General features: G+C 35.2%; 1 protein-coding gene across 4 annotated transcripts in view; it reads left to right on the top strand.

The window, feature by feature from the left end:
• The window catches only part of Uspl1 (ubiquitin specific peptidase like 1), a 38,272-nt gene that overhangs the window by 2,846 nt on the left and 8,700 nt on the right, over nt 1–26,726 (top strand). Inside the window, exons 2-7 of one of the 4 annotated variants that reach the window (XM_021730244.3) lie at nt 1,216–1,345; nt 1,848–1,976; nt 10,789–11,410; nt 16,001–16,111; nt 20,036–20,165; nt 22,246–22,371. In XM_021730244.3, the coding sequence (XP_021585919.2) occupies nt 1,283–1,345; nt 1,848–1,976; nt 10,789–11,410; nt 16,001–16,111; nt 20,036–20,165; nt 22,246–22,371 (1,181 nt within the window). In that variant the 5' untranslated portion in view covers nt 1,216–1,282. Of the gene's footprint in view, nt 1–1,215; nt 1,382–1,847; nt 1,977–10,788; nt 11,411–13,666; nt 13,686–16,000; nt 16,112–20,035; nt 20,166–22,245; nt 22,372–26,726 lie in introns of those variants that run through there. The other 3 variants (XM_005317069.5, XM_040281629.2, XM_078016157.1) reach the window with 3 other exon arrangements.

The raw sequence follows: 26,726 nt of genomic DNA, 5'->3' as shown, positions 1-26,726 counted from the left end.
CCTCATGCATGATAGGCGAGCGATCTACCTCTGAGCCACAACCCCAGCCCATGGCAGTACTTCTCAATGGGACACTTTTATCTCTTCGTGTACATTTTGGCAGTATTTGGAGACATTTTTGGTTGTATCATGGGTAGAGATCAGTGATCCTGCTAAATATTCTACAATATACAGGACAGCACCTACAATAAAGAATTAATCTGGTTCAAAAAGTGTGGTGCTGTAGTTAAGAAACCCTGTCTGTGGTTTAGGAATAGGAAATTGAGATTCACTGATACTTAATTTTTTTTTTAATCTTTGAAATTATTCCTTGGCTTGAAGGTGTAAAATTTATACAACTAGAACAGAATAGTATAACCAGTTTTCAAAGTGAATCTGTGAGCCACTGATTCCCAGAATATAGTTGTTGTAGAATTGTAGTTTCTTAGGCTTTGTAGTAACTTATGCTTGAAGTTACTTAACAATGTTGTAGCCAAGTGGTAATTTGCCTTACTTAAAAGTTTCTTATATCTGATTTTTCTATATTTTAAACTGCTTTTAATAACTTTTTCCTTATTCTGAGCTGCGTGTCATAATTTTTTACTGAATATGGTTCTGTTTCATGTGCCTACATTCAACAAGCTTGTTGTGTAATTTGTACTATGGCAGTGTTTATATTTTAGTTCTGGTACAGATTGTTTACAAATAACATGAATTTTGTATTTTGTTGGTGACTTTTAAAAGGTAGCATTCTCAATTGGTGAGGTATTGGGGGTTGAAAACAGTAGGAATGTATATGGTTCATTGGTTCTTTTTTCCCTGTCAAGTAATAACACAGTGAGTCTGGGGGGTTTTAGAGACTTCTCATTATAATGCTGGCTTATTTGTTTTAACTTGTGCATAGGCTCTTAAAAACTTAAATTTTCAAATTCTGGTGAATAAAGGGTGCTTTAAATAGTGTCTGCGTCTACAACAAATTTTGTTTAATTTGCTTACAAGTGAGTCTGCTAAGAAAATACATCCTATTGTTGTTCTCTGCCCTCTCCTCACACATTTGCTTAATATATAAATAAATTTAGATATTTTCAACTTCATGATCACAATTTTAGAATATGTTTATCCTAGAATATAGATCTCTCAATATATACTTTAAAATATGTATCTTTTGTAAAATATCATAGCTCTTTTTTAGAATAAGAATTTTTATTTAATTGTCTATTGACTTTTTTTTTCCAGGGTTCATTGAAAAATCCTTAGTGATATTGACATGTTTCAAGTGACATAAATTAGCCAATGACTCGGAATGATGGATTCTCCGAAGATTGGAAATGGTTTGCCAGTGATTGGACCAGGGGCTGATATAGGGGTATCTTCACTCCCCATGGTGGGGTATTTGGGAAAAGTTAGTGAACTTATTTTTTGGCTCAGTACAAAGTTGTTTTTTTTCCCCCCTTCTATTTTTGACACTTAAATTCAGTTTTAATTTTACCAATTAACTTCTAAAATGGTGTATCTTCCACGGAAATCTTACAGCAATGGCGAAAGATTATTTTAATGTGTTTACCTCTCTGTGTTTATTGATATATGAACAGACCTTATAGTTTATTATTCTTTGAAAATATGGAACATACATTTTCCCTGGCAGTTGATGCTACTTTTTTTTCTTCCTGCAAATAAAATGGATGCTGTTTTTAACACTTAAAGTTTAATTCTTATGATATTCTTTTTTCAGTAATAGTTAAATTTAAAACCTTATGCATTTCTTTTATTTGCCGTGTTTAATCTTGCCAGGACACTTCTAATTGAACTTTCTGTAATTTGATAGATTTAAAAATATTTTCATTTTAATTGCTTTATTTCTCTTTTAGAATTATAATTCAGCTAAAGCTACCTCAGATGGGTATTGCCCCGCTTGTAGAGAGAAGGGAAAAGTGAAAGCCTTAAAGACTTACCGAATTAGTTTTCAAGAATCTATCTCTTTGTGTGAGGATCTGCAGGTAAAGTATTAATCTAATATAGCACATAAGTTTTATAAAATCTTTTGTTTTTTTATTCTTCATTATTTATATTATTACTCAATTTGTTTTTGGTACTGGGTATAGAACTCAGGAGTGTTTAAGCACTGAGCCACATTCTGGCCCTTTTTAAATTTTTTATTTTGATATAGGGTATTGCTAAGTTGCAGAGGCTGGCTTTGAACTTGGATCCTCTTGCCTTATCCTCCCAAGTTATAGGGACGTAGGCATGCACTATCATACCCGGTTTCGATTTGTATTTTTAGAATGTAGATTTTTAAAAATATATTTATTTATTTTTTTGTAGTTGTACATAATAACTTGGTTTTAATTGTTTATTTTTATGTGGTGCTGAGGATCAAACCTAGGCCTTGCATGTGCGAGGCGAGTGCTCTACCACTGAGCCATAACCCCAGCCCCTAGGATGTAGCTTTTTAACACATAGATAATCTTAGTTTCTAAATCTGTTTGGTTCTTTATGTCATTTTTCCATTTGGATTCCTTAGTTGTTGCATACGTTATTTTTTAACTTTGGTGGGGAGTTCTTGTTAGTTATTAGTATGTAGTAGTTATTCTCTTTGGTTTATGAACTTTTAGACTGGAAAAGTTATTACCTTCTAATTTACCTGGAAAAGTATTTCGGAAATCATTAGTCCCCAAACAGTATTATTCTATGTGCTAAATAGTTTGTACTTAAAAATTTTAAAAGGCTCTAAATATGTTTAATTATAGTAATTGTATCCACCAGTACAGCATTTATATAGGAGCTTATTAATTCCGTAATGTTCTACATTTTACTGTACTTGACACTTTATGAAACTTTTTTGTACATGTTTTAATTCTCAAAGCTTTGCAAGATAAGTATTCCCATTTTTTTAAGAAAAGATATTCAGTGTTGGAATGTGCCTCAGTTGTAGCACACTATCTAGCATGAGTCAGTCTCTGGATTCCATTCCCAGCACTGTGCAAAACTAAACAAGCACCCTAGATTCGGACGGTTTGGGGAATAGAAGATCTTTATAGAGTGCCAGAGCTGTGATTGGATTGTGGTTTTCTAATTTCAGGTCTGTTGGCTAGGTGATGTGGCTCAGCTGGAGAGCACTCACCTGACATGTGTGAGGGCCCTGGGCTTAATCCCCAGTACAGAAAGGGAAAAAAAAAAGGAAAATGTAATGAGCTAATTTCAGACCTGTTTATTCCAGCTCAACTAGCAGTTCATCAGAATCATCTGGAATGTTATTAAAATATTTCTAGTTCTCACCTCTAGACACTGTTCATTAAAGTTGGCCCATATTTCTATAGTTTTGTAATTTTTGAGAATGAATCTAATGAACAGCCCAGTTTGGGAATACAAGGCAACATCACACAGTTGGCAATAGATATTTTGCTTAGTGTAATTTGAGGGAAAACAATCCCAGGCGTGTTTACAAATAGAAACAAATTTCCTTATGCATTTATTTAGCAAATGAGTGTCACTGAGTTGGCACTTTTTCCAATACAATGCTAGGATACAGGGATGAATAAAGCGACAACAAAAATTTTACCCTTGAGGAGATTATGTTCTAGATTTGGAAAGAAAATAACAAGTTAAGTATGATTTTTTTATGTCAAATGATGAAAAGTGCTACTAAGAAACATAAAACTGGAGTTTGGGAGGAGTTGTTCACAGTTTTAAAGAGTGGTGGGGAGAATGCTTCATTGAGAAAGTGGAATTTGAGCAAAGGCCTGAGGGGGTGGGGTGGAGAGTATTGAGCCATCCTGGGCACTAGGAGAAGCAAACACTAGGAGGGCCACAAGAGAGGAGAGGTTTCCTGTCATGTTTATGCTATTGCACTGAAACCAGCTGAGATGCATTTGAGTGAGAGGCAGAGTGATAGAAGATGAGTTAGAAAAATAATTGGGGACTGAACCATGTAGGGTCTTACAATCCATGATAAGCTCTTGACTTTTATTCTGGTTGAAGTGAGGAACTGTAGCAAGGATGTTGGCAGAAGAGTAACATATCCTGATTTATGTGTTAAAAGGATCGCTGTGACTGTTGGGTTGAAAAATAAATGTAATGGGCAAGAACTGAATCCAGGAGACTAGTTAGTTTTGTTCCCAGTTCTCACACAAAGCTAAAACCCCTGAGAGGTCAGAATAATCAAGGTTGAGACTTGTAACATCTGTGGTGTAAGTAGTTGGAGCTGTATGTGGAGAGTTTGGGATTAGAGAAGAAGACTTGGTAGTCCTGAGCATGTGGCTAACTGAATCATAAAGTTAGAAGAGTTCCCCTAGGAGTGGATAAAAGAGGTCTAATAACAGCCCTGAACCACTCCAACATTAAGAAGTTGGGAAGATGAAATGGACCACAGTAGAGTCTGAGAAGTTTGTAGCAGTAAAACCAGGTAAGAGAGTGCATTGTGCAGGAAGTCCAGTGAAAAATTGAAGGGAGGGAATGTGTTAGTTATTGTCAGATGTTGCTGAGAGCTCAGGGAAGAGGACAACTCAATTCATCTTTGACTAGAGTGACCTGGAGGTCCTTGGACACCTCAGGAAGAATAGATTGGATGAAGCAGTGGTGATAAAAGCCTGAGAGGAGCAGACAGAAGGAGAAGCATAGATGTGAAAGAATTTTTTAAAATTTTAAGTAGACAAAATTTTTAAGTATGCTGGGAAAAAGACCAGCATACTAGTTGTATTCATTGAGGGACAGTTTGGGAAAATAGCTAGAGGCATATCCCTGGAGCAGGAGGTAGACTTTGTTGCCCACAATGAGGGGTTGATTGTAGGAGCTTTTCATGGGCTCATTCTTAATAACAGGCTATATTCAGAGTGTTTGCTAGTTAACTTAAAGTTGTGGAATTGTAACCATTGGAAAGAGAAAATCTTATTAATTTTAGTTGAAAGTACTTTTGCTCTCCTGGAACAATACATAAGTGATATTCAGTAGAGCTCTTTAACTAAGGAGAATAACAATAGAGCAGTTCCTGTCTTCAGGAAGTAGGTTTTAGCTATTAAGATTGGATATGTTATTTGCACTTTTAGTATTTTAAGAATTCTTTTTTAGGTGATAAGGAGAAAATATATAGTCAAGAATTTTAAGTATATACAGTGCAGATGTTTAAAAAAAAAAAAAAAACTGGAGTTGAGCCAGGCATTTGGGTGCATGCCTATATAAACCTAGCAGCTTGGGAGGTGAGGCAGGAGAATCATAGGTTCAAGGCCAACTTCAGCAACTAAGTAAGAACCTGTCTCAAAATAAAAAGATCTAGGGGTGTAGCTCAGTGATTGAGTACCCCTGGGTACAACTTTTGGTAACTCTTTTTCTCACACACAGATCCGGAGTAATTTATTGATCTAATTTAAATTTTTTGTTTTTTTACTAATCAACAATATGAGCCTAGTGTACTTTGTGAAGTAGATTGGTTTACAGCAGGGGTCAGCAAACTCTTTTTGTGTGATAAAAAGCTAGAGTGAGTTTCCTGTTTTAAAATGGTTGGGGAAAATCAAAATCAAAAGAAGTCTCTTTGATAACACATGAAAATAATGAAATTCAAATTTCATGTGTATAAATAGTTTTATTGGAATATAGCTATGCTCAGTCATTTTTATAACATCTGTGGCTGCTTTTGCACTATAATAGCAGAATTGAATATTTTTGACAGAGACTGTGTAGCTCACAAACCCTAAAATGTTTATTTTTTAGCCTTTTATAGATAAAGTTTGCTGGTTCATAGTCCATAAGACCCCTGAATACATAATATGTAAAGAGTTCTACAAAACTTGGAGTCCGCTGAGCATTTTGCATGTGTTTGCTCTAAATTGGAAGAAGCATGTGGGAACCCCTTTTAATTGCTTATTTATGTATTTATTTATTTTTTAGTTGTGAGTAGACACAATACCTTTGTTTTATTTTTATGTGGTGCTGAGGTTCGAACCCAATGCTTCACGCATGCTAGGCAAGCGCTCTACCTCTGAACCACAATGCCAGCCCAATTGCTTATTTATGTTAAAATGTTTCTTAATTTGAAAAAAAAATTAATATTCTAAACTAATTTAGAATTAATACCAAATTGGAACTTTTCAAGTATTTTTAAAATGTTTTAACTTTTCTTTTTTTTTTTTGAGTAGTTCATTATTTTGGAGGATTTTATTATTCAGTCCTTTTTTTTTTTTTTAAAGAAAAAGATTTATAATGAAAAGGATCTTGCATACTTTGTTTTTCTTTCTTTCTTTTTCTTTTTCTTTTTTTTTTGAGATCTTGCTTTTAGGCAAGCCTTGAATTTGTGATTTTCCTGCTTCAGCCTCCTAAGTAGCTGAGATTACAGATGTGTGCCACTTTGTTCAGCTATAAAGAGATTTTTAAATAGTGTTAAGTCATCAAAGAAAATACTTGTTCATTTGTGAAATGGGCATAAGTAGCTGGGAATGGTTGCACACACCTGTAATCCTATCCACTTGGGAGACCCAGACAGGAGGATAATAAGTTTGAGACCACTTGAGCAATCTATCAAGCCCTTAAGCAATGTAGACCCTGTCTCAAAACAAAAAGGGCAGGCACAGTGGTACACATGTTTAATCTCAGCAATTAGGGAGGCTAAGGCAGGAGGATTACAAGTTGGAGGCCAGCCAGTCTCAGCAAGTAAGTGAGGACCTAAGCAACTTAGGGAGACCCTGTTCTGTCTCAAAATAAAAAATAAAAAGGACTGGGATGTAGCTCAGTGATTAAGTGCCCCTGGGTTCAATCCCCAGTACCTAAAAAATAGAAAATAGTCCCAGTAACACCAAAAAAAAAAAAAAAGAAGGAAAGGGCATGAAATATTTATAAATTATTTTTATAATTTCTTTGGCTGAAGCTTAATTAATTTCCAAATAAAATGATAGCTGGTGATGTAGCTCAGGATAAAGCACTTGTCTAGCATGTGAGAAGCTCTGGGATTGATCCCTTGCACTGCACACAAAGACAGCAACAATAGGGGCTGGGGTTGTGGCTCAGAGGTAGAGCACTTGCCTAGCACATGTGAGGCCCTGGGTTTGATCCTCAGCATCATATAAAAATAAATAAGTAAAGGTATCGTGTCCAACTACAACTAGAAAAAAAAAAAGCAACAACAACAAAACAAAACATGTTTTCTTATTACTGTCTTTCAGGAATAAAAACAGGAAATTACTTAAGCTGCTCCAAAAAAAAAAAATAAAAATCACTGAGAAACAGCATTAGGTTTAAGTTAAAAAGCTTTATTCTAGTTATTACATTTTAAATAAAATGCTAACTACAGTCAGATGCAAAGAGATAATATAAAAGCATTAATTTATAAAAGGGAAAACTTATGGTAAAAACAAATTATAATTTTGGTTGCCCTAGTGATGGGAGTAGAGATTATAGAAAAAAAAAGTCAGTGAAAACGTTTGTAAAGGAAGTGTGGAAACCATCCAGGCCACCAAGTTTTGTAGCCCAAGACCCTCATAGTTTATTATTTTTCATTAAATAGGGATACAAGCAGTATGTATATACATCAAGATCTTGACTGCTTGAGATTGGTGAAGGACTTTTGTTTTGGTATTTGGGTAATTTTTTAAAAAATTATTTTGTTTCTGTTTTTTAAAATTGTGACAAAATTATAGAATCTAACATCTTAACCATTTTTAAGTGTATAGTTCAGGAGTACTGTGTGTACTCACATGGTCATGCAGTATATCTCTAGAATTTTCTTTAGTTTGCACAACTGAATTGTACACAGATATCCTGGTCACCCTTCACTCTAGCTCTTGGCAGCCACTGATCTATTTCAATAAATCTTATTACTCTTTTTTAAAAAATTTTTATTATTGGTTGTTCAAAACATTACATAGTTCTTGATATATCTTATTACTCTTAAGTACTTCATATAAATAGAATCATTACAGTATATGGTTTTTTTGTGTGGCTGATTAATTTCACTAATTATAATGTCATTAAAGTTCATCTGTGTTGTAGCAAGTGACATGGTTTCCTTTATTTTTTTTTTAAGGCTGAATAGTATTCTATTGAATGGATAATACCTCATTTTCTTTATCAGTTCATATATGTCATCACACATTTGGGTTGTTTTCCTACCTTTGGATATTGTGAATAAGTGCTACAGTGAACATGGGTGTGCAAACATCTCTTTGAGATCCTGCTTTCAATATTTTTGAATGTAATCTTTTATGACTCTGAAAATGCAATTATTGCTATTGATTTTAGTTTTAGTTTGTGTGTGTGATACTGGGGATTGCACTCAGAAGTGCTCTACCACTGAACTACATCCTGCCCTTTTTATTTTTTATTTTGAGAGAGGGTCTAAGTTACCCAGGCTGTCCTCAAATTTGTGATTCTCCTGTCAACAGTGTCCCAGGTTGCTGGGATTACAGATGTATGCCACCACATCTGGCATTGTTATTGATTTTAAAGTGTTTTTGGTTTCCTGGCATAAGGTAGGATTTGAGAAATCTCAAGATATAAAATTGTTAGTCAAGTTATTATTCCTTCATCCCTACCCTGATCCCCAAGTATTGCGGATTGAATCCAGGGCATCCACTTTCTAGGCAAGTGCTTCCCCACTAAGCTATATCGCTAGCCCATCCTTTTTTATTAAACTATGTCGCTAATTCACCCCAGTTGGTTTTGAACTTGTGATCTTCCTATCCTGGCCTCCAGAGTTAGCTGGGGTTGCAGGCCTATGCAAATGTAGTATTTTAAATATAGTATTCACTGTATAGAAGAAGCTAGATGAGGGATTTCAGTGCATTTCACTTATCTGTTGCTATGAAGTGAATTACCTCAAAACTAAATAATTGCATGGCTTTATTTTCATGATTCTGTGGGTTCTCTAGGCAGTTCTTATCCTTGTATGTACAATATCTGCTGTGATGACTGAAAATGCTTGCATGTCTGACTGTAAGTGCTGTTTGGGAGCTCAGCTTAGGGAGCCAGCTGGGAATCTCAGTTCTTTTTCTTGAGACTAATTGGGCTTCTTACTGCATGATAGCTGGGACTGAAGAAGGGCCTCCAAGAGTACAAGAATAGGCCAGTGCTTATCAGACCTTCATGTGAATCTTGTGTCCAGATGTCCCATCAAAGGTAGTAAATGCCTAAGCCCAGTCTGTGTAGAGGACTTGACAATATGAGGACATCAGTTACCAGAAGGTATGGTTCTTCAGTTCACTGAAGGCCACCAAAGTGTAGCGGTCTACCAAACTTGTATAGAAAAAGGCATGTTTTGTTTATTTATTCATTTAATTTTTTTATCATAGAAATAATTTTATTATGTCAGAGTTGGGACAGATTGAACATCATTAAACAATATCCATCCAAAATATATATTTATTTTTAATTTTGATTTGTTGTATATGACAACAATGCATTACAATTCATATTACAAATATAGAGCACAATTTTTTATATCTGGTTATACACAAAGTAGATTCACATCTTTCATGTTTTCTTACATAGGTTAATAATGACCATCAAATTCCACCATCTTTCCTACCCCTATACCCCTTCCCTTCTATTCCCTCCCCTTTCCCCCTTTGCCCTATCTAGAGTTCATTTAATCCTCCCTATACCTGCTCCACAGCATATTATGGATCAGCATCCTTAAATCAGAAATCATTTGGCATTTGGTTTTTTGGGATTGGCTAATTTCACTTAGCATTATACTCTCCAGCTTCATCCATTTACCTGCAAATGCCTTGATTTGTACTCTCTTAATGCTGAATAATATTCCATTGTGTATACCACATTTTTTTTATCCATTCATTTACAAAACGGCATTAGGTTGATTCCACAATTTAGCTATTGTGAATTGTGCTGCCATAAACATTGATGTGGTTGTGTCCCTGTAGTATGCTATTTATTTATTCATTTAATTTTTTAAATTACTTTTTCTCAGTGCTAGGGATTGAATTAGTCTTTTGCATACTATACTAGGCAAGTGCTTTATCACTGAACTACAGTATCTCTTTCCAAAAGATATATTTTAAATGAGGGCATTTAGTGTATAGGTTCTTGAATTTATCTTGTAGAATGTTGTGGTGGTCTTGAAAATTAAGAAAAATTCACTGATTTATGATGTATTTACATTTTGGAATTTGTTTGAAATTGTGTTAATGCCCAGTTAGATTTGATGAGTCGTTAAAATTGAGCAATTTTTCTCTCAACCCATTAGATATGAACTAAAATAGCATGATTTTAGATTTATACTCAGTGTTAAAATATAGGACACACAGAAATTAATCCATGCAGTTTTTTAACTTTGAAAATACTTTTCAAAATTAGGTGTGGTGGTACATGCCTGCAAGACCCCATCTCAAAAAGGGCTGGAAATATGATCTAGTGGTAGAGTACTAATGGGTGGTGGTTCAGTCCCAGTCCCACTACCAAAAAAAAAAAAGAAACATACTTTTCCAATTTTTAAAATGTTATACTGTTTGTTCCAAAAGAGTAGTGGTCCTCAGTCTTCTTTACAATGTTGAAATTTTTTAATATTCTTGAAATTAGATTTTTTTATTAACACAAAAATATGTTTTCTTTGTTATCTTACCCTAGTTATAACTCAGATTAAATCTAAGATTTAATTCATTAGGAAAATTTTTTCTTTAGGGGGGGGGTCCACATTTTGATTAAATAGTGTTTGTCATTAGTTCTTTCAAATTTAGATTGATAAATATATTCTCATGTTAAATTAATGCTAAAAATTTGTTTTTCATAGTGTAGAAACTAGAAACTGTAAAGTAAAACTTTTACTTATTTGAATTTTTGTAATTGTATGATTTTATTTTTCTCTTCTAGTGCATCTATCCTTTGGGCTCTAAATCACTTAATAATTTAATTTCTCCTGATTTGGAAGATTGTCACATTCCAAATAAGCCTCAAAAAAGAAAGATCTTAGAAACCAGCTGTAATGATTCACCTTTTTTAGCAAATTCCAAAAAGACTAGAAATCATCTTGTTACTGATGGAGAACAAGTTTTGAACCGCAAATATGATGAAATCTTGTCAAACTTACCCAATAGTAGTAGTCAACAGAATTCAGTTAGAACTGCTCATTCCTTGGATCATAATGAGACCTTGGACAGTGATAATGTTGATATGGCTGAAGAAGATCCTATTACTGTTGATGTCTCTGAAACTGGGGGAATTTCCCCTCAGAATGAAGGATATACATCTGAACTGGAAATGCCATTGGAGATCAAATGTTCGTCATTTCTCCAGACTCTCTGTGTCCAGTGGAAAAATACTAATGCTCTCTGTTGGTTAGACTGTCTCTTGTCAGCTTTGGTACACTTGGAAGAGTTAAAGAACACTGTGACTAAATTGTGTTCTAAGGAAGAATCTGTGTTTAGGAGGTTGTTTGAAAAATATGATCAAGCAAGTAAGCTTCTATATAACAATCATTTGGATGGAGTTAAAGGTTGGTAGTAGTACATTATTTCTCCTTAATTTTTAAAGATGTTATTGAGTTTTGTCTCAAAGCATGTGGAAAAGATGCCATCAGTAGGGTTTTGTACTATATAAAGACCTAGGAGCAGGAAACTCAAGGATAGTGTCATGAAGATGAGATAACACCGGCCACAGCATCATGAGTGCCACAAAGGTCATCTTTCAAAAACTAATTGTGAGGGGGAAAGAAGCAGTGGTTGTCAGCGGAGTAGTTGTCAGGGTAGTAGTCGTCGTCACAGTCCATCAAAGTAAAATCTTTTAAGTTTTTAAACTACTGAAAGGTAGAATAAAGAAGCAAGTAAAAATCACCTGTAATCCTACAGCCCTCCAAAATCTTTACAGGGAGGGATATATTTTTTTAAAATTTTCTACAAGTTGATAGGATACTCAGAAACCTACTTTTCAACCCAAGAAGAATTAAAACATTGTTTTATACTCAGTCGACCTATGTGTTCCTCCCATCCTGCCCTTCATTTCCCCCAAAAGTAATCATTATCCTGAATTGTGTTTTGTCACCACTACTTAATAATTTTTCTTAAAATTGCCAAATTTAGTTTATTTTAAATGTTTTAAAAAAGATATGGTGTGTCCTCTGGAACCTTTTTTTTAAGGGTTTATGAAGCTGCCTGGAGTTGCAGTTTGTTGATTTTCATTGATGTATGGTATTTTTCATTTTGGAAATATATCAATGTACTCTTCCCTCAGTATTTGTCGAGAATTGATTCTAGGACCTCCTACAGATTACAAAATCCAAGGATGCTAATTCCCTTATTTAAAATGGTTTAATTTTTACATAGAACCCATGCACATCTTCCCATATACTTGAAATCATGTCTAGATTACTTAATATTACTTAATATAACAAATGTGATGCAAACAGTGGCTGTACTATGTTGTTTAGGGAATAATGGCAAGGGAACAAGAGGCTGTACACGTACAGTCAGTACAGATGCAACCCCCCCTCCTCCCTGCCAAATATTTTCAGTCCATGGTTGGTTGAGTCTGAAGGTACTGAGGACCAGCTGTGATTTACTCACTTGTCAATGGACAGTGTGTTCTTGTTTTGCCATTATAAATACTATTGTTGTGACCATTTTGGATAATTTTCCAGGAGTATAGATAGTAGGAGAGTTTCTCTTGCATATTCCATAGGAATGCATTTACCATATCTGAGTCTAGACATTCAGATAATGGCAGTTGTTTTCCAAAGTAGTTGTATCAGTCAGGAACTCCCAGTAGCAATTTATAAGACATCTTCTCTTAGTGATTTTACACTTGAGATTTTTGCTATTTGAGTGTCATGAAGTGGTCTTTGGTCTTGGTTTGCATTTCCAGATTTCAGGAGCTTGATATGTGTACATTGACCATATATGTTCGCTTTTCTGTGAAGTGTTTAATAGTGTCTTATCCCTATTTGTTCTGTTGGTCGTTGTGTTCTTACTGATTTGTATGAATTTTTGAATATCCTTGTTGCTATTTTTAAGTTAGATATTTGTTGCTGAATCTTCTCTCAGATGCATCTTTTTTTCCTACTTTTTTTCCTTTGGTACAGGGGATTGAACTCAGGGACACTTGACCACTGAGCCACATCCCCAGCCCTATTTTGTATTTTATTTAGAGATAGGGTCTCAATGAGTTGCTTAGCATCTCACTTTTGCTGAGGCTGGCTTTGAACTCGCAATCCTCCTACATCAGCCTCCGGAGCCACTGGTGTGCACCAGTATGCACGGCTTGTTTTTCTACTTTTTAAAAGCTGTCTTGATATACAGGAAAGTGTTCAGCTTTTCTTTTGGAGTTAGTGTTGTGGCAAAGAAGCCTTTCTTTTCCTGAGAACAGGAAGTTGGACATTGATCATTGTTGTCACTGAAAAAATCATAGTTTGTTTTTGACAGTGAAATTATTAATTCAGCAGAAGTTAATATTTGTGTATGGTATGGAGTAAAGATCCATTTTTCTCTCATTTGTGTTGCCTGTTTTTCTAGCTTTCCTCCTTTTGTCAGTTGATCCTGCCATACCATGTTTGTCTTATGTATGTGCATCTGTTTCTTAACTCCCAGTTTTGTCTGTCTGTCCCTGTACCCACACTGTTTTGACTTTTTTAAAGTCTTGCTGTCTGGAAGGACAAGATCTTCATTTTTATTGAACCTCTTTTGAAGTGTCTTGGTATATTTTTTTCCTGATCTTATTTATGCATATATTTTCTTTGACAGATTTAACATCATACCATGCTTTCTTCACTTGACATTGTAGGTATTTTCATATTCATTAATATATTAAAAAATGTGACTTTGGTTGTGCAGTCCTTTGTATGGATCCTGTACATTGCTTTCTGACTGTGGACCATTTAGGTTGCTTACTGTTTTTTACTATTTCAGATTCACATTATGACAAATATGTATATATTCTTTTGAATGTATTGCTCATTGATGTCAAGAGGGATGTAAAATATGAATATTATGGTTCTTATTCCAGAAGAGTTATACTAATATAGTTTTATTTTCATTATGTGGAAGAAAATATCTCAGAGTATTCTAGCCATCTTTGGCTTTGAGCTAGATGGCACATGCCTGTGATAGTAGCCACTCTAGAGCTAAGACAAGAGGATCCCAAGTTTGAGACCAGCCTGGGCAAATTACTGAAACCCCCAGTCTCAAAATAAAATCTAAGGGCTGGGGATGTAGTTCATGGTAGACTATTTGCCTAGGGGAGGCTCTGGGTTTAATCTCAAGGTTAAAAAAAAATTATGATGTTGTAAAGATTATTTTTGTTTCGATTCAAATTTCCCTGAAACTAAATTTTTTCATGCATCATTCATTTGCAAATTTTTTTTTTTGCAATTTTTAAAATAAGCCTTTTTAAAAAAATTTTTACTCCTAGAACTAGGCATAAAACTAGGACCCTCACAGTTGCTAAGCAAGTGCTCGACCACTGAACTACATCCCAACCCTTCTGAAATTTTTTTTGCGGTCCTCTGCCTCATCCTCTTGAGTAGCTGGGATTATAGGTGTGTGCCATCCTGCCCAGCTTTCATAAGCATTTTTGCCTTTGGCTTTTTCTTCTATTTCTGTTTTATGTAATTACAGAAGTCTCAGAGTCTTCTCCACATGCTTTGAGACAGTTGTTCAGTCAATTATTGCTGAAAAGCAATAATTAAATATCAGAATTAATTTCATATTTGTTATACTCTATAGAATAACTTATTTTCACAATATGTTAATTATATTTAACTTCTTTTTTTTGCATTATGAATTTTCTTTTTTGCCATCATCAAATAACTAAAAATTTGAGTTAATGCTTACTTTTTTTTATTAAGGACAATCGAGATATTTTCATTAGTGAAACACTTAAGCAGATAGTGGTCAAGCTGTAAGAGTTTCAAGAGAAGATCCATTTGTTGCTTAAGAGTAACCAGAGTCTCAGATGTATATGGAGGCTTATATTCAAAATAATTTATTAATCTTGGCTAGTTTCTTGTCACAGTAATTCCATTTTGAGGACTTTAACCCTAAAGAGATCAAAAATATGGATAGATATGTGCCCGAAGATGTTATTACTATAAATTTATGATATTGAAAAAAGAAATGTCCAGCAATAGGGGAATGATTGTTGGTTACAGTGGGTGCAGCTAGCCCACTGTGTTTTTTTTAAAAATTTGTTCTAATTAGTTATACATGACAGTAGAATGCATTTTTGTCACATTTTTCACAAATGAAGCACAACTTCTCCTTCCTCTGGCTGAACATGATGTTGAATCTCCCTGTGCTTAATGAAGCAAATTTGTATGAACAAAGGAGGATGTGGAATTGCATAAAAACTGTAATGCTAATGAGGACCCTCTCTACCTGCCCCAAAAGGAGGATTTGGAAGAAGGGAAATATGCTAGATATCAGGAAAATAATCATAACTTAATCATTAAGACTTAGGTAGGTTCAAGAAAAGTTATACAAAGTGGAGTAAATTATTAGAAGTTGTCTCTAGTGTAAGTAATAATTGCATATAAAGAGAGCTTCGGCTGTTTCAGAGATGGACGAAAATATCTTAAAGGTTAAATCCAAAAATCTGAATCTAAAATGCCCTCAAACTGAAACTTTTGAGTACCAACATGATGCCAAAGTAGGAATATTTCATACCTGACTTCATGTGACAGGTCATAGTCAAAACACAATATTTTAGAATTAACTTCAGGCTCTGTGTAAAAGTAAATGAATTTCATGGTTAGATTTGGCTCTTCTCCCCAAAATGTATATGCAGATATTCCAAAATCTTAAAAACAAAACAAAAAATTCAACCTGAAATGTGAAACACTAATGATTCCAACCTGTGTTTTACTAGACCTCTGATTATTTGGGTGATATTTTTATTCAGGTAGTAAATGCTAATGATACTGTGCTGATAACAAATAAAAAGGGAATTATATATTATACTGTAATTTTATGTTTGCCTTTTATCTCTGTTTGCACAAATTAATAAACTTCCATTTTTAATAATGTCTTAAATTTTATGTAGAAAGATATACATTGATGAGAAATTTTTGATGATAATGTTCTGAATGTATTTCTAGATGGAGAGTATAAAATTACTTCAAAAATATTCACAGAGATAGAGACCTGTCTGAATGAAGTCAGAGGCGAAATTTTTACTGAACTGCAGCCCCAGCTTAGATGCACATTGGGTAAGTAATTGATGTACCTTAACTCATCTATCATAGAAATGTGTAAATCATAAGGAGGTATAATATTGGTTTAGTATTTTGGATGTTCGGATTCTTTGGGAGCAGGAATCTGGCTAGTTTATCTTAGGAGTCTACCACTAATTGAATCTTTGGTGTGTACAGCTGTTTAGATAAATCTGCAGGTTGGTGTTCTACCTCTTGAGAGTGGATGCAGTGCTCAGAGCCAGGTGAATATTTAGAGGGCACACCCTTGGTTGCTTCTCCAGTTCTTACCCCAATAGGCTAATTCAACATTTTCAAACTTGACTGTGCATTATGAAATATGTAGGGAATTTAAAAGTAAATACCAGTGCTGGGGCTCATATATCTGGGTAGGGTTAAGAATCAGATCTAAACCAGTCTAGTAATTCTTCTCTTACCAGTGGATTCTAAGAATGGACATGTGGTACAATTTTGGCCAGTGGGATATTAGGAGAACTATGCTGAAGACCTTTCAGGAAAGCTTTCATCTTTAAAAAGGGTATAAGAGTGGAACTTGCTTTGTCCTCTGTTAATTGATTTTTGGCCTTGTGGGAGGGAGCAGAGTGAAGCAAGGAAACCAGAGTCTCCATCCAGATCTTTCTACATGCCTTTAGTATTACAAGAAGGAGCCACTGGTGTTTGGTGTTTTGTTTTGTTTTTTTTTGCGAGGAGTGCCTTTTTATTTCTCTTTTTTATTTTTGTGTATTAACTCTTCCATTAATAATGTATGGTGCTTTGTATTAGTATGTACCTATACTCAATTATGCAAAATATCAGTGCCTTCTATTTTTTCCTCTCAGTGAATGGCATTTATTTCATTAGGCCTAGATATGGTATCTAGAAGCAATGTCTTTTGTCCATACCTGACAGCTTTTGACCTACTTGTTTGTCTCACAGTCTACCCCCTAGTTTTCTTTAATTTTTCATAGACTTTTACATATGAGTTTACCTTCCACTTAAAATACACAGGTTTTCTATAAGCCAGTCTCTGGCATAACCTCCTTTTAGTTTAAAGAATAGTTCTCGTTTATCATCAGGTGGGATCTCCAGTGGGATACATATTTTTTTTTTATCAAAGTATGATTTACATATAGTAAAACCTTTTAAATGTATACAGTTGTATAATGATCACTCCATTAATGATAGATCTGTCACCCTAAAACTTCACCAGGCTCTGTTGTAATCCACCCTATTCCTCACAAAGAAGTTTTGCATGAATACACATTTCAAACAGCCTTTTCCAAAGCATCTCTGAATACAAATTGAGGGGCTCCGCATCCCATCTTCCCCCAAAGGGTAACCTGAGGTGTGACTAAAAGAAGGTGTTTCTGCCCTAATCAGAATCACCACCCTTCTTATCACTGATAATTGTATTTGAAGCAAATTGCATCTCTTGTGCCCCCTTGGCCTTGGGGGTTTTCTATGAAGAAAAAAAATTAAATATTATTGTGTGCAATCATGATAACTGAGCAGGTGTAGCTTTTCTAGAATGGTAAAGTCCTCTCTTATTTATACTCTGTCTACTCAGTAGTGGTAGGTGCTACATTAAAATTTAAAACCTTACTAATGAAACCTAATCTGCTTCAGAGAGCACTTTAAAATCTTGCCATCTGTGTCTTGTCATTCCAAATATTAGCATTTATTTCAGAGTAATAAAGACAAGTAGAATCTGTACTGACCCTGAATGTTGGTTAACTTTTTCCAGATCAGCTCCTTTATCATCCTAATTGTTGTTTTAAAAGAACACATTGTATACTGTTCTCTTTGCTTTCCCTCCCTGAAGTTTAAGAAATATAATGTTACAAATACAATTGTAGTCCCCTTTGTACACTTCCCCAGTTCTTCCTTATCTCTGCACAAAGATAACTCTCTTTAATTTGGTATTTTCCCCCTCCAGTGTCCATTTCTTCATCATCACTTTAAAAATTTTTTTTAAGGTAGAAGCTACTATTGTTATAGTTTCTGCTTATTTAAATCAATGTAAAAAGTAATTTGATTACTGATACAGGAGGACCATTGGGTCTCTACTTCACAGCATAGTTGGAAAGAAACTTCAGCATATTTAAAGACCAAAGTGTAAAAAAGCAGGACTCTAAAACTTTGGACAGAAATAAATAAATAAAATATATATTTATTACTTTAGAGTGGGGAAAAATTATAAAATTACAAATAAGATGGAAAAAATTTATAAATACCCCTTAAATTTTGAAACTTTTGGGCAAGGATAGAACAAAGAAGTAATATCCAGGATATATTAGAACTTTTGTTTATTAAGAAATAAACAAAATAAAACCCTCATTTGGGGGGAGCGAAGTGGCCTGCTATTATCAATGAGCAATTAACAAGAAAACTCGAATAGCTGTACAGAAGGAGTCATTGAAAGGTTTGCATCTTGGCAAGTGGAGGTATTTTAGGGACATATGCAAACTAGGTTAAGAGTTGGGTTGAGGAACTGGTATTTGATTCTAGAGAAAAAGACACCACTTAACTAATTTAGGCAGAAAGTTATAAGATTTAAACTGAGGTTTTGATATTATATATTCTGTAGTAAAATTTGTAATCTGAGGAAAAATAATAAAGATCAACTTAGGGGCTCTTTAAGTTATCTCAAATGATCTGCCATCATGTAACTAATTAACAGTTTTGAGCTCTTTTATGATGTTTTGATTCACTGAAAATTTTATTTTAAATTTGAGGATTTTATGTTGTCATGAAGTATAAATGGTTTGCTTTTTCAGTAATACTTAGTTTTGATAAGGTAAGCATTTAAAGCCTGATAACTTTTTACAGACTTCTACTGTTCTCAAGTTTGCATTTCTCAAGGTGTTACATTTTTCATTTCTAGGAGATTTTATTTGTATTTCTACTTACAAAAATATTTTGTTTTGATTTTATATGTTTTTGTACAAAAATAGCAGTGGAACTATTACAAAGGTGACTATTAAAATAGCTTTTGTACCTACTGATATTTATAGAACATGCTCATGTAATAGCACTTACCCTCTGCCTTGTGGTCCTGCCAAGGTGACTGTTCCTGGCCATGTTCTAGACAGCTATAGTCGCAGGCTTGGGGGAGAACTAGATGGTGAAAGAGGGCTCTTTTAGGGAGGGAGGGAGGGCCATCTAAGCTCCCTGAGGAAGGAAAACAGTTGGTACGCGAATGTGAGAACAGTGTGAGTCTTCCTGTTAACTGACTTGCTGATCTCAAAGCTGGAAGCTAGCATTGACTAGTTTTTGTCTTTTTATTTTTTATTTTTATTTTTGTAGATGGACAGAATGCCTTTATTTATTTTTATGTGGTGCTGAGGATCAAACCCACAGCTAGACAAGCACTCTGCCACTGAGCTGCAGCCCCAGTCCCTAGTTTTTGTCTTAATGACAACAAAATTCAGATCTTAAAGTTACTGGAGTTTAAGGAAAGGACTTGAATAAAAGATTGGAAAGAATGGTAAATGAAGAGTAGGGAAGATTGTCTCATCCTTTAGCCCTTGTGTGTGGGTCCTCTTATGTAGAAAAAGAGGGTCAGAATAGAAATGTGCTTTAGTGATTTTTGTCAGATCCATATATTATTCTGTACTATCTTTACCAGTTACATTTTAATTGTTTTTTTCATGAGAAATAATAGAAAGATGTGAGAAGACAATATGGATCTTTTGTTTTTGTCTCAAGTTTTCATAAATGTTACCACCAAGAAAAACAGAAGCAACTGAGGTGATAATTAAATTTGTGCTGGCATTTTTTAGAAAAAAAAAATAGTTTTAAAACTCCCCTCCAACTATCAGACTGTATACATGTATATTCATACTATAAATGCAGTGAGAAAAGATAACAGTTCATTATTTGAGTTTGCTTTTTGCAGTTTTAAAGTAAGAGTAATATATTTTTTTTTATTGTTCTTGAAAGGTGATATGGAAAGCCCTGTGTTCGCATTTCCCTTGCTCTTAAAAATAGAACCCCACATTGAAAAGCTCTTCACATATTCTTTTTCTTGGGACTTTGAATGTTCACAGTGTGGGCACCGGTATCAAAACAGGTTAGTTTTTTTTTTTTTTTTCTTAAATGAATTCATTCTATTGAAATGGTTCTGAGTAATATAATTTGAATAAAACTTTGGCCCCTAAACCAGCACTTGCTCTCTATAGTTCTACCCTTGACAAAATTTCCCACCACATGTTAAGGTCTCTCTCTACTACTAAGGTTAAAAGGACACGTTTTAGCAAGAAACTGCAGTTTGCTTGCTGCTTTAAACTGGAAGGGTTAAAAATTTATGATTTGAGAGATTATTAATAGGCTTTTTCTTTTTATATAGTCGAGGGGCGCTTTACCACTGAACTATATATCCCCAGTTTTTATTTTATTTTGAGACAGTTCTAACTAAGTTGCTGAAGATCTTGCTAAGTTCCTGAGGCTGGCCTCGAACTAGTGATCCTTCCTTCTCTCCTGAGTCACTGGGATTCCAGGCATGCGCCACTGTGCCCAGCTAATAGGAGTTTTCTCAAGAATTTATTTAGAAGGACATGGGGAAAACTGAGAAGCACTTCAGATTCCCAGCTAAGAATACCACTCAGAATTCTTTGAAACTGTGTTTTCTTTACTCCTCTGTTGGAAGCTAGGGCATTTTTTTGTTCATTAACTTTAGTCTTTTAATCATATAAACAGATCTCAGGCTCTTAGAGTCTGGCAGCATCTTACAGATAACCTACACTTCCCTGTTCCTTCTCTTGGTCCTATGAGAGTCCTCCTGCACCTGAACTGCTCAGCCATACTTTCTGCATCCCTGAGTCCTCTAGGTGAGAATTAGGAGCCTTAGTGAGTGACATTCTGGGCCCTAAGATTGGCACTTGGGAGGAAACATGGAGAAGAAAAAAGTTGCAGATTTCTTCCTCTGTAAAATGGGGTAAGGGCAGCATTGACTGCTTAAAGAGTTGTTTGGAAGAAAACTATGTAGTAATGTGCCTTGCCTTGCACATAGTGCGTGCTCAGAAATGGCAGCTGTCATGGCAAGCATTAACACTTATTTGTTTAGACAAACTGTCTTTTACAAATTAAAAATAGGAGCCTTTGGCCAGGCACAGTAGTGCATGCCTCTGATCCCAGAGGCTCAGGAGACTGAGGTAGGAGGATTGCGAGTTCAAACCCAGCCTCAGCAGCTAGCAAGGCCCTAAGCAACTCAGGGAGACCCTATCTGTAGATAAAATACAAAAGAGGCTGGGGGTGTAGCTTAGTGGTTAAGTGCCCCTCTGTTCAATTCCCATTACCAAAAGGAAAAAAAAAAAGGAGGCTTTGCTTAAACAGTACCTTTGAGAGTGAAGAATTTAGCAGAACTTGGTTGATATATTTGTTAATACTTCTCTGTTGCTTTGCATTTAAAATATTAGCTTCTCTGAGAATTTATCTTTTGTTAACAGCCATTGCTTTTTGGTAATAAGTAACTTTTTTTTTTTAAATTAAAAATGCTTATTAAAGTGGATACAAGCTGGTCTTGGTGGTGTAAGCTACTCAGGAGGCTGAGGCAGGAGGGTCACAAGTTTGAGGCTAGCCTCAGCAATTTAGCCAGACTGTCTCCACAAAATAAAAGGGTTAAAAAAGGGTTGGGAATATTGCTTGGTGGTAGAGCGTCCTTGAGTTCGATCTCCAATAAAACACTCTCACTCTCTCTCTCTCTCTCTCTCTCTCTCTCTCTCTCTCTCTCTCTCTCACATACGCAAACACACACAAAGAAAGAAGATACCCTTTTTCATTTTGGGTTGTCAGTAACATATAGCTAGATTGAGTTTAATAAGCAGCAAGTTCTTTATATTCGACAGCCCAACAATGGTGGTTTTTCAACAAGGGGCTCTGTTGCCCACCCACCAGTAGGGCATTTAGCAGTGTCTGGAGACATTGGCTGCTGTAGCTGGAGGCTACACTGACATCTGGGGAATAGAGAGCCAGGATGATGCTAAACATTCTTGATGCCTTACAACAAAGAATAGGGAAGAAAATTACCACACTAATACATGATTCAGGAAAACAAGAAAGTATGACTAAACAAATGAAGGTATTTTAGACATTGGTGTAGATTAATGTAAATGAATTTAACATAAATGAATTTGTCTTTTTTTTTTTCATAGGTGTATGAAGAGTTTGGTCACCTTTACAAATGTCATCTCTGAGTGGCACCCACTTAATGCTGCCCATTTTGGCCCATGTAATGCTTGCAACAGTAAATCACAAATAAGAAAAATGGTATTGGAAAAGTGAGTTAAAATTACCTCATCATTTAAAAAATAAGATGAAAGTAGATATGCATTTTGTGTGTGTAGAGTGCAAAATGGCAACTAAACCTGTCTCTCAGAAGTTTGAGTTAATAAATCTTTATGAATTGCCAAATGCCCGTCTTTATAGGAACACTGGTATTTCACCTGGACCAGCTGTTTAATGGGTATAAGCAGTTGTGAAATACCATGTACTGTTGGCTTAGGGTGATTGACCCTGCTCTCCTAGTTTCTTTCCTTCTCTTTGCCTTTTTTCTCCCTTTATGGATATTGAACATTAGTTTTTTTTTCTCCTACTAATTTTCTTAAGTCACTAGAATTCTGGGATTTTTAAAATATAATTTCAAGAACCAAGATGTTTCAAAGGTAAGCCACAGGCTCATCTGTTTAAATTTCTATCTTGGCCTGCTAATTCTTCATCATCATGTAAGTTTTCTCCTGCCCCTTAGCAGATGTGCCTTTATTATATTGTGCCAATTTTTCAATTTGTCCTGAGCAGGAAAGTTGGTCAGAATTTTCTTTTCCTGTGTTACCAGAATCACTCTCTTTAAGCTCAAAGGTTAGTTTCATTTTAGGCAGTGTCTCTCTTTGTTAATCTGCTCACACAATGTACACATCCTCTTTAGCCTTCATTTTCACAGTAACTGTATATTAATAAAGACTCAGTACCAGGCATGGTGATGCACACCTGGAATCCCAATGGCTTGGGAGGCTGAGGCAGAGGAGTATCACAAGCTCAAAAGTCAGCCACGGCAATTTACCGAGGCCCTATGCAACTTAGCAAGACCCTGTCTTGAGATAAAATATAAAAAGGGCTAGGAATATGGCTCAGTGGTTGAGTGCCCCCGAGTTCAATCCCTGGTACCTCCCGTCCCCACACCAAAAAAGAAAAAAGAAAATCAATAACCTTTGATGCCCTTGAATCTACCAGAAACTCCTCAGAATTGTTCTTAAAGGTTGATTGTCACCAAATCAAATCAATCAGTTCTTTTGTTTATTTATTTATTTATTTATTTTTAGTTTTCGGCGGACACAACATCTTTGTTTGTATGTGGTGCTGAGGATCAAACCCGGGCCACATGCATGCCAGGCGAGCGCGCTACCGTGCTACCACTTGAGCCACATCCCCAGCCCCTCAGTTCTCAATTAATAGTACCAAAAGGCATAGAAGGCAAACAGGGAAATCCCCTTCCTCACTCCCTCTCTCAGTTTCTGCTTCAGATCTTCAAATTAAGATGGTAGTTACTTTGACATTTTAAAATGATGGCTGCTTCTGCTGCAGCAGTGCCTGTTCACCTTTTAAGTAGTTGAGAGCGAGAGTTCCTGCATCAGCACCTGGGCCCTGTCTCTCTGTTTTGCCTTTCTTGGTTCCTCCAAGTGTTTGTATTTGATTAAACCAGTATTCGGTGTTGCATTATTACTGATACACATATATTATTCTCTCTCCAGCCAAGCAATATAAATGGTTATATTTTATTTCTCTTATAATTCTTTATTCAACGTTTTCATTTACTTTATCGTATATTGTGGGTCTCCCTCCCCAAATACTTCAAATAATAAATTTCCAGCACTCAATACTTTAAAATTTTTGAATCCTTCCCTTTTTTCCCTCCTGGAAGCCTCTCTCCTGCTGCCTTCCATTCTTTGCTCCAGACTGTATTGGCTATCTCCGGGCCTTGTGCATAGGAATGCTCTTTATACTTCCTGTTTTTTTTACTCCCTGTTCCAGTTTTTAGCCTAGGCCTCGTCCCCATATTCCACAGTATCTGTTGCCTTTGGATATCGATTGGGAGTTGAGCGGGATGGATAAGCTCTTCTCATCAGCATGCCTGCTCTGTAGTGCTGTGTCATCACTTTACCCATTCTGCTATATAAGAGGCCATTTCTCTGTATGCTGTCCCCTGAATATTTATTGGCTTGTTTGTTCAGTACCCTTTCTCTTCTTTTGCCCTTTTGGATTATTACCGGTTTTTGTCCTTTGCTGTCATTTGAAAGCTTCTTGAGTGGGACGCAAAACAAGGAAACAAGGAGTTGTCTTCAACCAGAAGTCAGTAACCTATTTTGCCTTTCTGGTGGCCAAGTTTTGAGATCTAAGTGTTGAGAGATCCTCTATGTAAATCTTTTCGTTGGATGATAAGATGGGTAGAAAGGCAGCAGAGCATGACTGTCTGCGTCCTGCATTGGTTCACTGGGCTGCTTAAGGCATCTTGGTGTATATAGTTTTTTTCTAATATTTATATCTACTTTTTCTTAAGCCTCAGGATTGAGGATAGACTCATTCTGTTTTGTTTAATCTGTTAATTGGTTACTTTGCAACGTACACTTTTTAATTATATACATAAATTGCTTTACTTAAACATTCATGTTCTGATCTGGAAAGATATCCTTTAGGTAAAACGTATTCCAGTGTAAAATGTGTTTTTTTGAGTTCCACTGAGCTGATTTATAAGCAAAATTTGTAATGTGGACATTTCCTGTATTCTTCAAAAGTAAATCGAACACATGTAAAATTTCACTTAAATTATAAATGACAAGATCTTCATACAAATCCTTTGTAGCATTTTTACTTTGTATAACTTGGTTTGTTGGTGTCTAATGGAATTTAGAAACAAATTTAATATAGTTGTTAGAGGTAACTTAAAAATAATTAAGTCCATCACGATACTGTGAGTAATTTAATCATACAGCATTCCAAAGACTGATAGTCTTGTAAATTCCCCAAATATCTTATCTTAGATAATCTACATCTGTAATGTGATGTCCCCATTAGGAAAAGAATCCATTGATAAATCAGGTGAATAATGTCTGTCTGGTCCACATCTGCTATTTTTTTTCTAAGTAAATTATTTAGAATTATATTCAGAGCACACTGACATGGAACCACCAAGATCTTAGAATCAGATTTAATTTTACTTCTCAAGCTTTTGAAATGAATTTCCTTTAAGAGTCTAGTTCTCCTTGGTTGGCATTTTAAAAACTTATTTACATGAACTTCAGTCTTAATGGTTTTGTTTGTTTTTAGCAACTATTTGTCAAGATTGGTGGAGTGGTAGGAAGAGAAGTAAGATATTTCTGTTCTGTGCTTACTGAACTTATTCAGGTCTAATAAAATGATTTAACATTTCTTTTTATAAGTAACTGCAGGTTCCCCTCAAAATTTTGAATAGAATATAGAAAATAGATTTTCTAAAGTCTTCATTGTTTGAAAGAAAATGTTTATTTATTAATTTGTAAGATCCTTGATTAACTCCAAAGAACAGTTTATAAACTTTGTTTAGCAGATTTTCTCTCTCTCTCTCTCTCTCTCTCTCTCTCTCTCTCTCTCTCTCTCTCTCTCTCTCTCTCTCTCTTTTTGTGCTGGGAATTGGACTCAGGGGCACTTTACCATTGAGCTACATCCCCGGTTGTTTTTGTTTTTATTTTGAGATAAGTTGCTGAGGGTCTCACTAAGTTGCCAAGGCCCACCTCAAATTTGCAATCCTTCCTGAGCTTCTCAGATTGCTAGGACTTTACATGTGCACCTCTGTGCCCAACCCAGTTAAATTTTTCTGAAGATGTATTTACTTAGTACAGTGAATATGATCTGGTTCTAATTATTTGAATTGCAACTGACTTTATTAATATTTTTTATCAGATTCTAAAATAGTTGAAATAATATAGTAGACCTAAAATGTAATGAGATTATATATATATGTATATATTTTATATATATACATATATATAATTACCTAAAGCCTACATTATTACAGTTCAGATATACATATATGCACATTTTTAATTGGTATTTTTTAACTTTTTTTTTTTTAAATGGGGGTCTTGCTATATTCTTAGACTGGTCTCGAACTCATGTGCTCATACTCAAGTGATTCTCCTGCCTCCTGAAAAACTGGCTCTATAGGCATGTACCACGACACCCAGCTTAGATTTGCATTTTATAAAATATGAATTACTTCATTAGTTGGGTTGAAAATAAATAAAAAAACTTTTACTCCAGGCCATTAGTGCAAGATGTGGCTGCTCTCTGCGTAATGGAGACTTGCATTTCCCTTGCTGTCTTTGGGTACAGTGGTTAACACAATCCTTTTGTGCTTTTTTTCTTAAAAGAAAAAAAGGTCCTTATAAGGAGAGGAAATCGGCCCCATGTTAGGTGAAGGCAAATGTGTCTTAGCTTGAAATTTCTTGTTGACTTTTGATTCCAGTTCTGTTAATCCATGCCATCCAGTTTTTTCATGGTTCAGGCAGAACCTTAACTTGTTCTCTACAACTCTGAGCATCATCTCTAACTGATGCTCTAACATTGAGTGTAGGAAGAAGCTTGAGAACAAAACATGGAGGCA

Source organism: Ictidomys tridecemlineatus, chromosome 6, assembly GCF_052094955.1.
Source record: "Ictidomys tridecemlineatus isolate mIctTri1 chromosome 6, mIctTri1.hap1, whole genome shotgun sequence".
In the NCBI taxonomy this organism is placed as follows: domain Eukaryota; kingdom Metazoa; phylum Chordata; class Mammalia; order Rodentia; family Sciuridae; genus Ictidomys; species Ictidomys tridecemlineatus.
The sequence above is the reverse complement of the archived record's forward strand: the minus strand, read 5'-3'. Positions and strand labels throughout refer to the sequence as shown.